This window comes from Choloepus didactylus, chromosome 8, assembly GCF_015220235.1.
Source record: "Choloepus didactylus isolate mChoDid1 chromosome 8, mChoDid1.pri, whole genome shotgun sequence".
Taxonomy (NCBI): domain Eukaryota; kingdom Metazoa; phylum Chordata; class Mammalia; order Pilosa; family Megalonychidae; genus Choloepus; species Choloepus didactylus.
Window position 1 is genome coordinate 111822909 of NC_051314.1, and position 17886 is coordinate 111840794.

At 34.6% G+C, this 17886-nt stretch overlaps 2 protein-coding genes across 4 annotated transcripts in view; one reads left to right on the top strand and one right to left on the bottom strand.

Moving 5' to 3' along the window:
- The window catches only part of SLCO1A2 (solute carrier organic anion transporter family member 1A2), a 201948-nt gene that overhangs the window by 75124 nt on the left and 108938 nt on the right, over positions 1 to 17886 (top strand). The window lies entirely within an intron of this gene.
- Positions 12144 to 16440, bottom strand: LOC119541297 (islet amyloid polypeptide). Its single transcript, XM_037845089.1, has 2 exons — positions 16361 to 16440; positions 12144 to 12333 (listed from the first exon to the last, which is right to left on the bottom strand). Exons 1-2 carry the CDS (start codon positions 16438 to 16440, stop codon positions 12144 to 12146), a joined length of 270 nt encoding a protein of 89 aa, XP_037701017.1.

Below are 17886 nucleotides of genomic sequence, written 5' to 3' on the forward strand. Positions count from 1 at the left end.
CCTTTCCCCATCTTGTTTTGCACCTACTTTTGTTACCTCTATTTACCTTTTTCTTTCTCTTAACTCCTTCTAGTTTGCTATTAATAACAAAAATACCCATAATAATACCATTTCTTTGTTTTTGTACACATTATAATGGCTGTAACAACTACCACTAGTGGAAAACCAATGATGTGCCAGGTACTTTTTGCTTGTTTCCTTTTCCTAATCTTTAAAAAAATCCTACAAAGGCAGGTATTACTATCCCTGTTTTACAGAAGGGGTTGAAGATGCCACAATCTATCACTTTCATCAGACTGCCTTAAATCATAACTATACTAAAGCTCTATCATTCATTCATTTTTATTTGTTCATTTATTTATAGAATGCATTTATTCATCCAAAACATCTTGAGCACCTATTATGTGCTTAAATATTGTGAGAAGTACAGATATAACTTATGTATCCTTGTCCTCAGGTACATTATAGGCTAAATGAGGGAATAATACCTGGGCATACACAACCAAAATACAAGGTAGAGACTGTGAACTTATTCAAGGTATCCCTGAAACCCAAAGACTAAAATGGTAAAAATTCAAAAGTTCATTAAGTGTTTGTTAAATGAATGAATAAATTTGTTGAATGACTGAATAAACTATCAGAAGACAGCTACAAATAAAAGTCTAAGTAAATTCATAGGAGAGCTGAGATCATGAGAAGTTCCATAGAGAATGAGACATTTGAGCAAAACCTGAAGGGTGTGTCAAATTTAGACTCCCAGAGGTGAAAGAAGAATTTTGCAAATTGAGCAAATTATATGAGCAAAAGTATAGAGGTGGGTGAGTGTGAGGTGTGAATAGGAAGTTGGTAGAAATTTAATACACAAAATGGAGGGGTAGCAATGCAGCTGGGAATGTAGACTGAAGACCAGCTTGAAGATCCCTGAGGAAGGAAGTTGAAGTACCGGCTAGAGGATGCAGGCCTATTCACTGAGCAGTTTTCATTTAACCAGAAAAAAAAAAAAAGTTATCTCAGTTTTTTACAGAACAAAGAAGTAAAAGTGTCAATAGAAAACTCAGTATGATAATCTAAGTGATATTGGCAATAAAAATAAAAGGGTGAGCTACTAGCAATCTTTCAGTATTGGAAATATCTCATATGTATTATATTTTTCATACTCTCTCCCAGTTGAAACCTTAAAACAAAGCAAAACTTTGTCAAACTGGGTAGACTTAAGATTGTTTTCCCCAAAAAATCAAATAAACTCTTCTTATTTTGAATAAATATCTTATTTCCTTTGTTCTTTTGTCTGACTTATTTATCCAGTTCCAAAACAAAGTGATTTGGCCTGGCTCAACACAAAATAAACCACAGTGGAAGTAGAAGAAACTATTTTTGTTTAGACATGAGATAGAGAAATTACTTCAAATCCAGCTAATAAAACTAGGTTCAAACAGTGGTTCCACTCATTAACTGTGTGATCTTGGATGAGTAGCTCATTTTCTATTCCTTAGTTTCTTCCAGTAAAAGAGGGTAACAATACCTGTCCTATGGGGTTTTGTGACGGCTAACAATAATATACATAAGGTACATGTAGATGGTACTTAGAAAATAGTGTCAATTTTGTCTTAATTCTGCCATGATTTCTTGTTTTCCTGACAATGTGTGTAATTTAGTTTATGCCACTCTAAAAAGAAGATGATAGACTTTTACAAATCTGTCAGGGGGGTATCAGTGGCTAAGAGAACAAGCTCTGGTTCCTACCCCCAACTCAAAACTAGAATATAAGTTCCACAAGGGCAGGAGATTTTGTGTTTCTAGTTTACTAACAATCCCGAACACTTAAGGAGTGTGTGACATGTAACAGGTGCTCAGCAAACGCTTGGAATGAATGGATGTTTGGGTTAAAATCTTGGCTCTACCACTTACTAGCTGTGTGACCTAAGGCAAATCACTTCACCATCTTCTACTTCATTTTCTTCATCTGTAAAATAGATAATAATATTATTTTTTTCTTTTGTTATGAGGATTCAATCAGATAGTGTGTGTGAATGAGCTCGGAACAGCATCTTGCACATAGTGAGTTTGCCATAGATGTAGTTCTAAGAGGGAAGGCAATGGAAGATCAGCAATTAACGAGTCTTACCCTAAATCGTACCAAGTGCAAATAGAGTTAGGTAAACAGATAAGGACATTCATGCCTTCAGGCTTAGAGTAGAGTCTCTCTCATTAAAGAACATATTAAATGCCCCGTCAAGCACCTTCCTGAGATACCTTTCCCCTACAAATGGGCCCAATGCCATTCTGTGGTAAGGTGACCCTGTGGGATATGCATTTTAGGGAGAAAAGTGAGGCTTCCTCTATAAAGGAAATGGGAAGGTACCATTGTTTATTGCAGGGCAGGTTTTCAGCCAAAATCCTAGCTATTGTCACTGACATGATTACATTTAATCTTTGCAGCCACTTTCTGGTTTATTTATTATTCTTTTCATGTCACATATGAGGAAACAGAGGCTCAGAGTAACTTAATCAAAGTCACCCAGGTAGGTCTATGTGACTCTAGGAGACATAGACTTGCCAACATACTGCACTAATGAGGATGCACACTATTTGGTTCTCCCCCAGTACCTCCAAGGGGTTTTGCTCTGGAACAATTGCAGATATCCTTAGTTGTCAGCTGCACAGGTGACCAGCAGCAAATGGTGATTCTCTCATAGGGATAGAGAAGGGTTTTCTATCTTTCGGTCCCAGGAATGTATATTTCTGGCCTTTTCCAAGACACAAAAGAAACTTAGGATCAATGATGACACATCAAAATTTAAATCTCTGGTCCATACTGTAGTTTATTTTTCACCTTGTAAGCATTTCCACTGTGTCATCATGAAGAAATAGCAGGTTTGAAATCATCAGGGATGCTATTGACACCTCCTACACAACTGAAAAGAGGTGAAGAATTTGGCTGCAATTTTTAAAGATGTTGCCATTGCTTACTTCTACCTAGTATAGGTGTATTTCACACCTTTAGTAGATGCTCAAGGGACCCTGGAAGCCGTGGAATTTTCCTTTGGACCTTGTTACTCAGTGATTTCTTTAGGAACAAAAAAACACAGCACTGTATTATAAAGATTTCTTTCCCATATATAATGAGAGACTCCTATTAATTAATTATAAGCAATAGCATTTTATAGATTCCAAAAGGAGGTATTGGGGTTTTCCCAAAACTCTATAATATGGCTGTCAAAGCCACTCTAACTCAGTAGACCTGAGCTTTTAGATTCTGTTTATCGTTCACCTGAAGAAATGAGACAATCACAAAAACAATATAGCAACAATATACTTCTATAATATAGCAGTTTAAATCTAAATGAAATAGTATAATACTCTGATATAGTGTTCCTTTTAAATATAAAAGATAATCACAAATTGTGATGAGAGATCATTGTGGGGAGAAATAATATTCAGTAGGGCAATGATGAAAGATTCTTGAAGATTTTGCCATTGAAGTGTTTCAAAAGTCTGTGCTAAGGCACTTATTCAGTTTGGGGGGAATGGGGACAGAGACAGAGGCTGAAAAATAAGAAGAAATGTTCTGATAACAGTTTAAAAGACATAACTAAGAGAGCAAAAACAGTTTGGCAGGAGCATATATGAAATGAAATTATGTGAGTTTATGTTGGAGAAATAGAGTGGGGTTAAATTATAGAGGAGCTTGAATATGTGAGGCTAATTTGATATATTTTAGTAGGCAACAACAAGACTTTGAAAACTTCTGTGTAGAAGAATGTCAGTAAGATATGTGCGTTTGGAAACTTATTCTGATCTCAGTGTATGGAATGGCAGAAAAAAAAAAAAGGAGGATGGAGAACTACTGACAGGCTGTCATAGTAGTTCTGGTTTGAAGTAAAAAGGACCTGAATTACAATGACAATGAGAGAAGAAAGGAGATGCATGACTTAGCAGCAAGGAGGCATTAGAGTACATTTCCTGGTAACTGATTGAATGTATGGAGCAGGGAATTAGAGCAATGAGAGACCATTCCAAGATTTCAAGACTGACTTAAAGTGGACGAATGGTTGTGCTATTATTAAATGTAAAAGAATAAGCAGGAGAAGCAAATTTGGGAGATAGGATGAAAAGTTTGATTTTGGTTATAGTATTAGGCTAGACTGTAGATTCAAATCACAAAGGTTTATTTCTTCTTCACATTCCATGTACAAAACAAATCAGGCCATTCTCTTCCATGAAGTTACTCAGGGACTCAGTCTGATGGAGGCCTCCCCATCAGGAACAGCGTGCTACTACACCAGAGGAAAGAGAAAGATTGAATATTTGCATGTAATCTTTTTACTGAATAAGCCTGAAAGTGACTTATATCTCTTCTTCTTATATTTTATTGGCCAGAACTAGCCACATGGCCCTGACTGAAGGCAATGCGGACTGAAAAACATGATCTCTAATGTGCTCAGAAAGGAGAGGATATTGGTGAATGCTAAAAATATCTACCACAAATCCATTGAGTGTAATAAGTTGAATCTTTCCATAGGTTTGCATGGTTTGTATGTAGCAGGGAGAAGAATGTGTAGGAAAAGAATAATTTTTCCTGTTTATATGAAAAGCCCCATCTAGTACTCAGGCTCTGTGTTAGCCAAAGGAGTATTGGACTCACAATGCTCACTTTTCTACTATTAACCAAAAGTAATTCTTTAATTAAGCATAATATTGCCTGATAAGTCAGGATTCAGAGAAATGAGAGCTACATGCGTAATGTCCTCTTACAAAGCCAAAGAGGATTTCTAGAATTTTTAAATGTGGTATCACTAAACAAATTCTTAGTTCTGACCCTGTATTGAAGCATAGAAGCTAGAGGAATCATTTGTAATTCTAAATGTTTAATAAAATGTAGTTTGTAGTAGGTATATGAACTATTTGGATGCTTAACTCACTTTTAGGTTGCTCAAGGGTACCCCTGATTTCATGTACCATAGGCACAAGTTTGGGATAAATTTATTTTTTATTAGAGAAGTTGGGAGTTTACAGAGCAATCATGCATAAAATACAGGATTCTCATATACTATTCCACCACCAACACTTTGCACTGGTGTGGAACATTTGTTACAATTGATGATAGCATATTTATATAATTGTGATTTTACTAATAAAAGTCCATGGATTAACTTAGAGTTCCCAGCTTGTGTAGTGTAGTTCCATGGATTTTTTTTTTTAAATTTTTATTCTGTTACCGTATATACAATCTAACATTTCCCTTTTTAATCATATTCAGGTATGTATATTGGCTGTTAATTGCATTCACAATATTGTGTTACTATCACAACCACCATTACCAAAACATTTCCATCACTCCAAATAGGAATGCTGTACATTTTAAGCCTTAAAGTCCCATTCCCTATCCCACCCCTAAACCCTGGTGACCTATATTCTAGATTCTGACTCCAAGAGTTTGCTTATTCTAATTGTTTCAAAACAGTGAGATCAAACAATATTTGCCCTTTTTGTATTGACTGGCTTATTTCACTCAACACAGTGTCTTCAAGGTTCATCCATGTTGTGACATGTATCAGGACTGCATTCCTTTTTTATGGTTGAACAATATTCCATTGCATGTATATACCACATTTTCTTTATCCATTCATCAGTGGATAGAAACTTGGATTGCTTCCATATTCTGGCAATTGTGAATAATGCTGCTATGAACATTTGTGTACAAATATCTGTTCGAATCCCTGCTTTCAATTCTTTTGGTTATTTACCTAGTATGGGATTGCTGGGTCATATGGTAGTTCTATACTTAACTTTCTGAGGAACCTCCAAACTGTCTTCCACAGAGGCTGTACTATTTTACATTGCTACTAACAATAAGTGACTGTTCCTATTTTTCTGCATCCTCTCCAACACTTAGTATTTTCCATTTTTTAAGTACAGTCATTCTAATGGGTGTAAAATGACATCTCATTGTGGTTTTGATTTGCATTTACCTGATAGCCAGTGATGTTGAGCATCTTTTCTGGCCATTTATATATCTTCTTTGAAGAGATGTCTTTCAAGTCTTTTGCTCATTTTTTTTTTTTAATCATCATTTTATTGAGATATATTCACATACCACGCAGTCATACAAAACAAATCGTACTTTCAATTGTTTACAGTACCATTACATAGTTGTATATTCATCACCTAAATCAATCCCTGACACCTTCATTAGCACACACACAAAAATAACAAGAATAATAATTAGAGTGAAAAAGAGCAATTGAAGTAAAAAAGAACACTGGGTACCTTTGTCTGTTTGTTTCCTTCCCCTATTTTTCTACTCCTCCATCCATAAACTAGACAAAGTGGAGTGTGGTCCTTATGGCTTTCCCAATCCCATTGTCACCCCTCATAAGCTACATTTTTATACAACTGTCTTTGAGATTCATGGGTTCTGGGTTGTAGTTTGATAGTTTCAGGTATCCACCACCAGCTACCCCAATTCTTTAGGACCTAAAAAGGGTTGTCTAAAGTGTGCGTAAGAGTGCCCACCAGAGTGACCTCTCGGCTCGTTTTGGAATCTCTCTGCCACTGAAGCTTATTTCATTTCCTTTCACATCCCCCTTTTGGTCAAGAAGATGTTCTCCGTCCCACGATGCCGGGTCTACATTCCTCCCCGGGAGTCATATTCTACGTTGCCAGGGAGATTCACTCCCCTGGGTGTCTGATCCCACGTAGGGGGGAGGGCAGTGATTTCACCTTTCAAGTTGGCTTAGCCATTTTGCTCATTTTTTAAATTGGGTTGTCTTTCTGTTCTTAAGATGAAGGATTTCTTTATATATTCTCAATATTAACCCTTTATTGGGTATGTGGTTTCCAAATACTTTCTCCTATTGTGTAGTTGTGTAGGTTGTCATTTTACCTTCGTGATAAAGTCCTTTGAGGAATAAAGCTTTTTTAATTTTGATGAGGTCCCATTTATCTATTTTTCTTTTGTTGCTTGTGCTTTGTGTATAAAATCTGAGAAACCATTGCTTAGCAGTAGATACTGAAGATGCCTCCCAACATTTTCTTCTAGGAGTTTTAGAGTTCTTGATCTTATATTAAGGTATTTGATCCATTTTTAGTTGATTTTTGAACATGGTGTGAGATAGGGGTCTTCCTTTTTTTTTGTTTTTCCAAATGGGGATCCAGTTTTCCCTGCACCATTTGTTGAAGAGATGATTCTTTCCCAATTGAGTAGTTGCCACCTTGTCAAAAATCAGTTGACCATAAATGTGAGGGTTGATTTCTGAGCTCTTAATGCTATGCCATTGTTTGAAATGTCTGTCCTTGTGCCAGTATCATGCTGTTATGATTACTGTGGCTTTGCAATAGGTTTTAAGATTGGGAAGTTTGAGGCATCTAACTTCATTCTTCTTTTTCAGGATGGCGTTAGCTATTTGGGGCCCCTTTCCTTTCCATATAAATTTGATGATTGGCTTTTCCATTTCTGCAAAGAAGGTTTTTGGAATTTTGATTGGGATGACATTGCTTTGGGTGCAATGTTAATTGCATCTTAACATGCTATGTTGCATCTTAATGATATTGAGTCTTCCAATCCATGAACACAGAATATCCGTCCATTTACTTAGGTCTTTGATTTCTTTTAGCAATGGTTTGTAGTTTTCTCTGTACAAGTCCTTTACATCCTTGGTTAGATTTATTCCTAGATATTTGATTCTTTTGGTTGCTACTGTAATGGAACTTTTTTCTTTATTTTTTCTTCGGATTGTTCATTGCTTGTTTATGGAAACAATACTCATATTTGGGTGTGTTCTATACCCTGCCACTTTGCTGAATTCATTTATTACCTCTAGGAGCTCAGCTGTGGAATTTTTAGGATTTTCTGCATAATGGATCATATCATCTGCAAATCAGAAAAGTTTTACTTCCTCCTTTCCAATTAGGATACCTTTTATTTCTTTTCTTGCCTAATTGCTTTTGCAAGAGCTTCCACTGTAATGTTGTTTCACAGTGGTGACAGTGGACATCTTGTCTTGTTCCTGATCTCAGAGGGAAAGCTTTCAGGCTTTCACCATTAAGTAGAATGTTAGCCAGCTTTTCATATATGCCCCTTATCTTGTTGAGTAAGTTTCCTTCAATTCCTAGCATTCTAAGTGTTTTTATCAAGAAAGGGTGCTGTATTTTGTCAAATGCCTTTCTTTATTGATTGAGATCATGTGGGTTTTTTCATTATGTTAATGTAGTATATAACATTAATTGATTTTCTTATGTTGAACCAATCTTGCATACCAGGGAATAAGGTCCAGTTGATTACAGTGTATAATTCTTTTAACATGCAGTTTAGTTTAGTTTTGTGTAGTTTTTTTTTTGCATCTATATTCATAAGAGATATTTGTCTATAGTTTTCTTTTCTTGTGGTATCTTTATCTGGTTTGATTCAAGGGTAATGTTGCCTCCTCTTAAATTTTTTGAAAGAGTTTGAGCAGAACTGGAGTAAAATCTTTTTGGAATGTTTGGTAGAATTCTGTTAAGGCATTTGTTCCTGGGCTTTCCTTTGTTGGGGGTTCTTGATTACTGTTTCAGTCTCTTTACTTGTAATTGGCTTATTGAAATCCATGTGTACTCAAGATAGTATAATCAATATATTACAGGGTGTATTTTTTTTAATATTTATCCTGTTTTGTGTTCTCTGATCTTCTTGCATATGCATATTTATGTCTTTTGCTAAGTTTAGGAAGTTCTCCATCATTATTTCTTCACTATTCCTTCTGCCCCTTTCTCTCTTTCTTCTCTTCCTGGGACTCCCATTATGTGTATATTGGTGTGCTTGTTGGTATCCCAAAGCTGTCTTGGGCTATTTTTGCTTTTATTATTTCTTTTTTCTTTCTGTTCCTCAGCCTGACTCATTTCAAGTATCTTGTCTTCAAGTTCACTGATTCTTTCTTCTGCTAGCTCCTATCTGCTTGTGAAACCTTCCTCGGCATTTTTAATTTCAGTTATTGTGGTCTTCAACTCCAGTAGGCCTGTTTGGTTTCTTTTTAAAATTTCTCTCTCTTTACTTGGGCTCTCATATTTTTCATTCATTGTTTTCCTGATATCCTTTAGTTCTTTCTCTGTATTTTCTTTCATCTCCTTGAGCATTTTTAAGATTATTTTTTTAAAGGTTTTGTTTGGTATGTCCACATTCTCATCTTCTTCATTGTTGTTTTCTGTATTTTTATCCTCTTCCTTTGGATGGACCATCATTTCCTGTTTCTTTCTTTTGGTGCATACTGTACATTTTAAAATTTTTAAATGTTAATTTGGGGATTTATCCCCTGGGATTTATCACCAGCTGGTGATAAGACACGGAGTTTCTTGAGCTTTAACCTCCTTTCATGAAGGTCTTTCCAATGCTAATGCAATGTGTAGGGTTTTCCTGTCTTTCCAGGTCTCTGTCTTGTCCTGGGCTTTTGCTTGTTAGTTGTTTTGGAGTTCCCCTGTTTTCAGGAGATTGGTTGTCCCCTTTATGCCTCTATGGTTTTTACATTCCTTTCATTGTTCCATGCTGTTCTTGCCTGGAGGGCAAATTCTGGGAAGAGAGGCCCCCAGAGAGGACTTTTCTATGCCAGTCTTTCCCAGCCAAATAGGGCCAGGGACCCAGGAGGCAGTGCAAACTGGCTTCAAAGTGTCCTGGGGAAGGGATCAGGGATGGCACCAAAAGCTTCTCCAACAGCTCCTCAAAGTTGATTTTTCCTTGCCTGTCCAGCAAAGGCAGCCCTTCAGCTAACTGTTCCCTATAGCCCTCAGGAAGTGCTGCGTCTTTAAATCTCTAATACCTTCATCCCTGTCTGGGAAGGGTTAAGACATGGCTGCTATTGCCTTTGTCAGGGCTGGGTTGAAACAGCAGCTGCCTCAGATCAGGGACCCAGCAATCCAAATTCGCTAATTAAAAGATGTGATCAGCGATCGGCCGGGCCCCCTTTTCTTTGAGAAGAGGATTTTTATGTCCTTTTCTGTCACCAGCAGTTAGTCAAGACTGCACCCTGAGGTGGCCTACTACTAGAGTAGGGAATGGGTTATGGTAGTTGCCATGCAGAGATAATTTACAGTTCTTTATTGTAATTTATCAGCCTCTTCCTCCCGCTCTCCCTGATATTGTACAATGTTCTTCTGGCCTCTGGAGTTTCAAAATAGTTGTTTCAGTCAGTTCCTTCCTGTTTAATTGTTGTTTTGGTGGGAGGAGAGTCCTGGAGCTCACCACCCTGTCATCTTCCCCAGAAGTCTAGGTTGGGGTAAATTTAGTCACCAAAATATTTCTATTGGTACCTCCAATTACATTGAACAATTGATATGCATCATTATTTTTACACAGTAATTGTTAGAAACCAGGGAAAGTTTGGTAAGTTTCATGACAGTAAGATTTTCCTGAACTATATGTATTTAGCTTCCTTATTGATCTGCAAATACCAGTCTACCTAAGGAAATAATGCTGAATTTGTTTCTGTGTTTCACTTTGAAAAGAAATTTATTGAAAGAACTTTAGAATAATGTCTACTATATATATATATCTGTTATATCAATGTTATTAATCAACAGCTTCTCTTTCCCTCTCAAAAGTTTCCCAGTTGGGATAATTAATTATATAGTCACCTTAACTATATTCTCCTTCTTAGCACTGGGGTTTTTCATGTTATTATCTGCACTTTCTTATGTTTTTACTCTTGGTAACTCTGTGCTGCTATATACAAAGTCTTTGAACATCATAAGCACCCATTAAATTTTTGTTATTTCTTGAACCATAAATTGGGGAGTTGAAATAAATCTGTATAATAATATGATATTTAGTAAAGCTTTATTTAAAGTAGACTAGTGTGTGAAAAATTTTAAATAAGTAAGTTTAAGAGATTATAATTTAATAGTACTGTATTCAATCTGAAAACTTGATCTTGAGTCCACTTTGAAAGAAGGGCCAACAGTTGAACATCTCAAATAGGAATTTATGCATGTATTATTTATTTCAGTGTGCAACTAATATAAAATTCATGATACACATCTTTCATCTCTATGTACTCACATAGAAAAACAATAACTCTATAATTTGGTAATCTAATCAATTAATAGGGGGAAATTTTAATATAGAAATCATGTCAGAGAGACAGATTCTCACCAAGATTGGCATGCTGCTTCTTTTTTCTACTCTTTAGAAAATAAAAATTGAGTACCTTTAGAAATGGCATACTGCAGCATGATAGCAGTTTACAAGAATTAATGCTACTTTCAAGGTGTCTAACTCAAAGTCAGGGAAGAGCTGATACCTTGTAAGAATCTGACTTAACTACAGCTGTCTTCCAATAAGCAAACAAACAAAAGCAAAGAAAATCAAATGCATTACCTCTGTCAGAAATGTCCAGTTAACAAAGAAAGTAACTTGCCATACAGTACATAGTTTCCAGAAGTCTGTGGTCTTTTAACTGAAGACATGATTATTGGAGGAACACAAATTGCTTTTGCAATACTTTTCATAAGAAGTTGAGTGTGGTTTGCTAAAAGCCACTTAAACAGAATAAAAGGACATATGCATTTAATAAAAGATCACTGAGGATAATACACAATGAAATCCTCATGGGCATAAATTGCTTTTATATTTTTAAATAACCATTTAGTACCAGCAAGGACAACAAAGAATAGAATTTTTAAAACATTTCAGCTGAGTCAGGAGCATTATTTTATTTATTGATTTGTAAAACAGCATCATTTCATTTTAGAGATTTAATGCAGAAAGAGATTGCTTAACAGGGGCACTAACAATTGCTGGTTTTCTAATGTTCAGAATCTTACCTTTACTATTAGCTGTTTACATTTTACCAAGTTTCAAACTACCATTTTCTCCTTCATTCTCAAACTCAGATCATAAAGATATAGGCAGAAGAAATGACTTTTTTATATTTTTAAAATAAAATTTACATCAAGTACATTTCATTTTTAAAGAGCTTGCCTTTTTATTGTGGAACTTTAATTAGTATTAATTTCATAACAATACTTGACATGTATATATGTACTGGTAAATGAAACATGGAACACATGGACACCTACATTCACACTAGAAATTTTAAAGACCCTGTTAAATAATACAGGAAATCACTAGAGTGTTTATACCTAAAGCAATGAGAACCGCAGAAGGAAGAAGATCTCTAAAGGGGGAAGTAATTCAGTGGTTCTCTGTTTAAAACATCAACTGTATTCCTCTTGCCGTATGTGTTGGATCCCACGTTGGTAGGTGAGAGAACTACACCAAGGTTGTTGCTGGAACGAACTAAAAAATTTGCCAGGCGTTGCGTCACACAGGTGGCAGTGTTGCATTTCCGTTTTTCCACCAGATGACTGGTGTCATCAAACAAATGTGAAAGATTAGAGGCTTACAATCTGGATTAGATCTAGCTATGTGACACCAAATATCTCATATTGATAATAACTAAAAGAACCATTTTCAGAGTAACCAAATGTTTTGATTTGCAAATATTTAGATGATTGAGATTTTTTTTGACACCTTGAAGATACAGTGCAATCAATTTTTGACTAGGAAATTATATAGCCCACTCTCCAATTAGCTTCAGTTTTACATTTCCCAGTATAATTTTTTCCTTTGGAGATTCAGATTAAGTTCTAGGTGAGGAAAGAAAAAGTGCCTGTGTTTTATATTTTTCTAAACCCTACTGAGGAATTTATTTTCCCAAATGTAAAATGGATACAGAGTGTAAAATTTATCTGTAACTTGGAATATGTGGAAATTTGTTTCTTTAAAAAATATATTCATTTCCAATAAGAATTAAGCAGCATTAGTTAAGTTTTGTTTAGTTGTCTGAGATTATTGAATCAGTGTGTTAAGAGAGAAATATCATGAATTATAATGTCTCAAAAAGAATTAAATTTATCACCTTTTAGGGTACTCTGACTATTGTAGTTCTATTAGTACTAGCATAAACACATGAACTTGACTATCTTCTTACCACCTACTTGGTTCCTTTACTTTTAGCAATTTTAGTGCTAGGACTATGTTAAAAGTTAAAGCCAAAAGACTTTCTGTATCAGTGGTACTAATAGTCACCACATTATGTCGGCCACCTTGAACAATTTCATAATAATATTATAGATAAGTCAGAAATTATGATAGTGATTAAATAATTCATTTGAAATTTAACTTCTATTGCTAGTTACCAAATTTATTTATATCAACTCTATATTTTTGTATCACCTCTTATTTTAGTGTGCTTTCAAAATGGTATTGGCAAATTGCTTCATTGTTACTGATTATTAGGAAAGCTAAGAAAATGTTTTAGTTTTCAGCTCCATAGAAATCAAAATATTGGTGAAACAAACTATAAAACAGGAAACAAAACTCAATGTCCATATACCAGTGGAGAAAGACAGTTTGGAGCAATATGTGGATTTTTGTCTCAGTGCATTTACTTTGCATGGGGAGTACTTAACTTTCTGTATCTCTACGTAGAGATAGCCTAAAAGGAAATATTTTAAAGTTTCAGCTTACATGGTTTTACTTCCCTATTTCCTCCCAAATACAGAAAACTCTTCTTACAGTATCAGGTCAACCAGATATCTACTGAGTTTAACTGTATGCTGACAAACCAATTGTTCAGGCAAAGCAAACCCACTTTGGGACCTAATGACCTGGTCTGTATAACAATTATATCCAAACTATCTGTTCAGTTATTTATCTCTCTGCATGTGCACTAAGCATGGCCAATGTGTATTTTGAAAGAATGATTTAATGCTTTTAAGGGTTGACCCGGTAATTCCATACGTCTGGCATTAAATTCTAAAAGACGGTCTTTTTTCTGAAAAATAGCAGGAATTGGAATTTCACCCAGAGACTTCAAACTAATAAATTTAAAGCAATAAAGGGAAGTTTGAATCAAATTGGGAAAGTTCAAAGGAATATCTGTTCCAAGATAAATTTGGTAAATGCCTAGAGCAGAGTGTAAAATACTCTATTTGCTAAATATCTGAGACGTAACTTGACAACTGATCTCATGGTCAGTAATTCAGTAAGAAGTTTTAAAATTATTCTAACTAAAATGACATCTTATTTGAGTTATTTAGAAGGACATCATTCTACTTAAAAGAAATATTTATAGCCTTCAGGTTTGTTGTTTTTTTAATTGTGAAACTGCTTTCCCAAACAAGAATTTTATCTACACATACTATTCAGCATGTATAAGATTATATTCAAAACGATCATTAAGATGCAAAAAGGAGGCTGAAATGGCTAGCAAAAGGCAGGGCACCCTTACCTTCTGGCATCTTTCCTCATTGAGCAGACAAATCCTGCCTGCCTGCTAGTAACAATTACCAGTTTAAAGCTGTTGAACACTTGGAACCACATACACGGATATTGTTGACTTCATGAGATTTTGAGTAGTGATGACTATTGGCCAGATTAGAACTCTTAAATTTTCTCCCCTTAAAAACATTACAGTTTCAAGGGTTGTCCCTGTTCTTAATCAACATTCATGTGTGGAGGTCCAATTAGTAACTATAGCTTGGCCTCTGTTATTAGATTTTTGACTGCCCTTTGATTATGTGCCAACCAAGTTATTTACAACCTAGTGCAAAATAGTATAAATGTATAAAAGTTGAAAAAAATCCCAAATGAGGTAACTGATTTCATAAAAAATTTGACACTGAATAATAAATCTACATTGACTTTAATTTTTTAAGGTGTTTAAAATTTGAGACATTTTCTACATAGGTTTTCTCAACTTTTTATGAGATTTTGTAGAATATTGCATAGTGGAACAGCTGAGGAGGATAAATCCACCCCCTTTAAAAAATTACCAAGACACTGGTTTTAGGAAACACATTATAAAGCAATTTTTTAGTATGTTTTAGAAATAATGCTAACAATTCAATGTAAGAGATTGTAAAATGAGTATGAAAATAATTTGATAGTAAGTAATGTTATGCACTATCCTATTTCTGAGTAAAATTCACCTCATAATTAGCAAACATCCGTAAAGACATATTAAGTAAGGGTGATTAGCAAATATCTACATCTAATGAAAGAAAAGATTTAAGATAGAGACAGAAATACTAGGTAATACTGATAATTTTCCTGTCATCACTCAATTGTTCTGCTAATCTATTTGAAACTTTATGTCAGTTTTGAAGTTATTTTTATCCATGAAACAGCCAATTGAACACTATATTCAGTTCTGAGAAGAACATCCCGTAAACTAGCTAAGCCTTGAAGTGACAAAAAAAATCTTCTGATGATGCCTGCTATTTATTATATGTAGGTGCTTTAAAAATATGCTTATAGCCACAATTTCCAACCCAAAAAAAAAGCATCCTGAAAGAAAATAAAGACAAGATGCTGGTAATTTTAATGAGAAGATTCTACTGTGAAATTCAACAATCTCTTTTCAAAAGTAAACTTAATTTTCCTTGGTCTTAAAGAGTATATAAGTTCAGACCCATGAGACTATATGGAGGCAAAACTAAGTTAGGCAAAAACAAATCCTCATTATGCTATTTAGGAAGTTGAACTTAAGAATCTTTGAAATAAATGAAGAATTAAAAGTTTAAAGTTTGAAAGTGGTAATTACTCTAACATTTTTACCTGACATAGTTTTTAAACTTTCTTAAAATTACCATTTAAATGATATAACACCTTTTAAAATATGCCTTCTTGGGAAAGCCAGATGGACATGCTACCTAAGGATAATATTTTCAAGAGCTATTAATTTAGCTGCTCAGAAGTAATATCACGGAGGGTAATTTTTTTATAATTCTGTTTTATTTGCACAACAGCTAGTAATACAGGATGAATTCCCTAATAGCAAATGGCTTTTTCATTAATTCTCTAAGTTTAACTTCCTAAAAACTTTAATTCCCTCCCACCCCCACCACCTGCTTAATTCTATATATTTCAGTTTCTGGAAAGAGGTGCAAAAGCTTTGGATATTGTCAGAGTTCTGTGAGAAAAAAACTTGTGTAAATATACAGTAAAATTTCACCTGATATAAAATATATGCTTTACTTAAGTGTTTCTAAATTTGTTTTAGAATGAGGTTAATATAGTAGAAATTATACCTTTTGATTTCTCCTGCCTCTTGTTCTGCCTTAGCCCCTGTAAATTCCCACAGCATATTTCTTGACAAAGCTGGAACTATCCATTCCTGTCAGACATGTCATCAGAGAGTTTCATCAGACACTGGTATTAATCTTTAAAGAACACTGAATTCAAGGAACAATTGAACAGCTTAAGGTATTGTTCTAAAGCATGATTTAATCAGGAATTCACTGGCATAAGGGCTGTTAGTTATGTAGCAGTATTTAATTCTACTTTTCCCAAGCTTTACAAAAGAAACAACATTTTAAAGTTACTAACCTTTCAATGGGTGTAGCTTTCAGATGGTTTAATGCAACAGAGAGTACAATGAGAACTACTGGCAGCTTTAGGGTGCACATTGCTTCTCAAATTTTCTGAAAAGAATAATCCAGCCTTGAAATCAAGAATTTCTTGTAGCTTTGACTTGATAGAATTTTAAGCTAGAGCCTAATTAAAAAAGAGAGACAAAACTTTTTTAACATACTCTACAAGCATAGTCCATTGCCACAGTCCCTTAAAACTGTTCAAGCAATTTCCAAATATTTAAAAAAATTTTTACTGTCCCGATTTCCTTCTCCAAACAATCTGCAAAATTGATATTATCCGTTAGCCTTTATTTGAAATAACCATATATTCAATGCCAATTCCTCTCTTCCCTGAATAAATAACACTTTCTCAGAAAAATATTCTTTACCTTTTAATGTTTCAGTGTCAGCAATATCAGAAAATGCCTTTGATAGCAAGAAAGCTTCAAGAAAAAATCTCACGCTTGCATCCACTGGACTATTTACCCCCCACTTGCTAACTAGTAATTCAGCTCTTATATACCCTTCACACCTTTCTCAGCTCTGACATCAGGCAGCTCAGAAAGACTCTGTCATTAATTTCCATCCCTATAGATAGAAAGTGCCTCATAGACAGCAGAAGCAGATGGATCATTATTACATTAACACATCAGTAAATATTAATGTAGCAGATACAGAATGTCTTTATGCACTTAATGGAGGGTCATACACAGCAGAAGTTTGAATTTGTCATCTTTGTAAAATACCAAAGTGACTCTGCAATTTAAATTAAGTATGGTCTAGAAAGGAATTGATAAAAAAGAAGTGATTAAGAATAACAGCAAATGTGTTTATATGGAAAGAGTGAAACCAGGAAATTTGAGGAGGTATGATTAAATCCAGTTGACCCCAATGGCTTAATCTCGTTAACATTCAGAAGAAGATTGATATATCCGTGCAAGGTGCATAAAGAAAGGACAGAAAATAGAAATAAAAAACATTTATAATGATGGAGGAGGGCATGTAAAGATATAAAAAGAATAATTTTCTGACCACAAATCCATTGTTGGTATTTAAACTCAGACACATAGCTATATTCATTCCAGTAGTTTTTCACCAACGTTTCCATTAATTGTTGCATAGAAATACCACAATTATTTTGGAGGAACAGATTTTTTTTTCATTGACTTCATGAGAAAATTATGGATGCGTTGGCTCAGGAAAGTAGTCTGGTTAGCCTTTTAAAATAATTTGTTACAATGTTCTCTAAATTATTTCTTTTCTTGTACTTCTAAATTATATATATTATATTCTAAGCCATAACAACCTTAATATCATATTATCCAACTAAAATAAATTACAACTGTTGGTAAAACTGTGCTCATGTGTGTAAACTGCAAAAGTAAAAAATTAAGTTCACTAATTTCGTCTACTTCCTTAAAACCTGGTAACATAGTTTGAGAGTATTCAGTAAAGATTTCAGGAAAGAAAAAAACACATTTTTCCAATCCTTTTTCTAAT

Excerpts from the sequence above, each read along its gene's own strand:
- LOC119541297 (XM_037845089.1), bottom strand. The coding sequence starts at position 16,440 with ATGTGCACCCTAAAGCTGCCAGTAGTTCTCATTGTACTCTCTGTTGCA. Across the intron at positions 12,334-16,360 it reads AAAGCTACACCCATTGAAAG|TCATCTGGTGGAAAAACGGA; the intron begins GTTAGTAACTTT and ends TGATGACACCAG.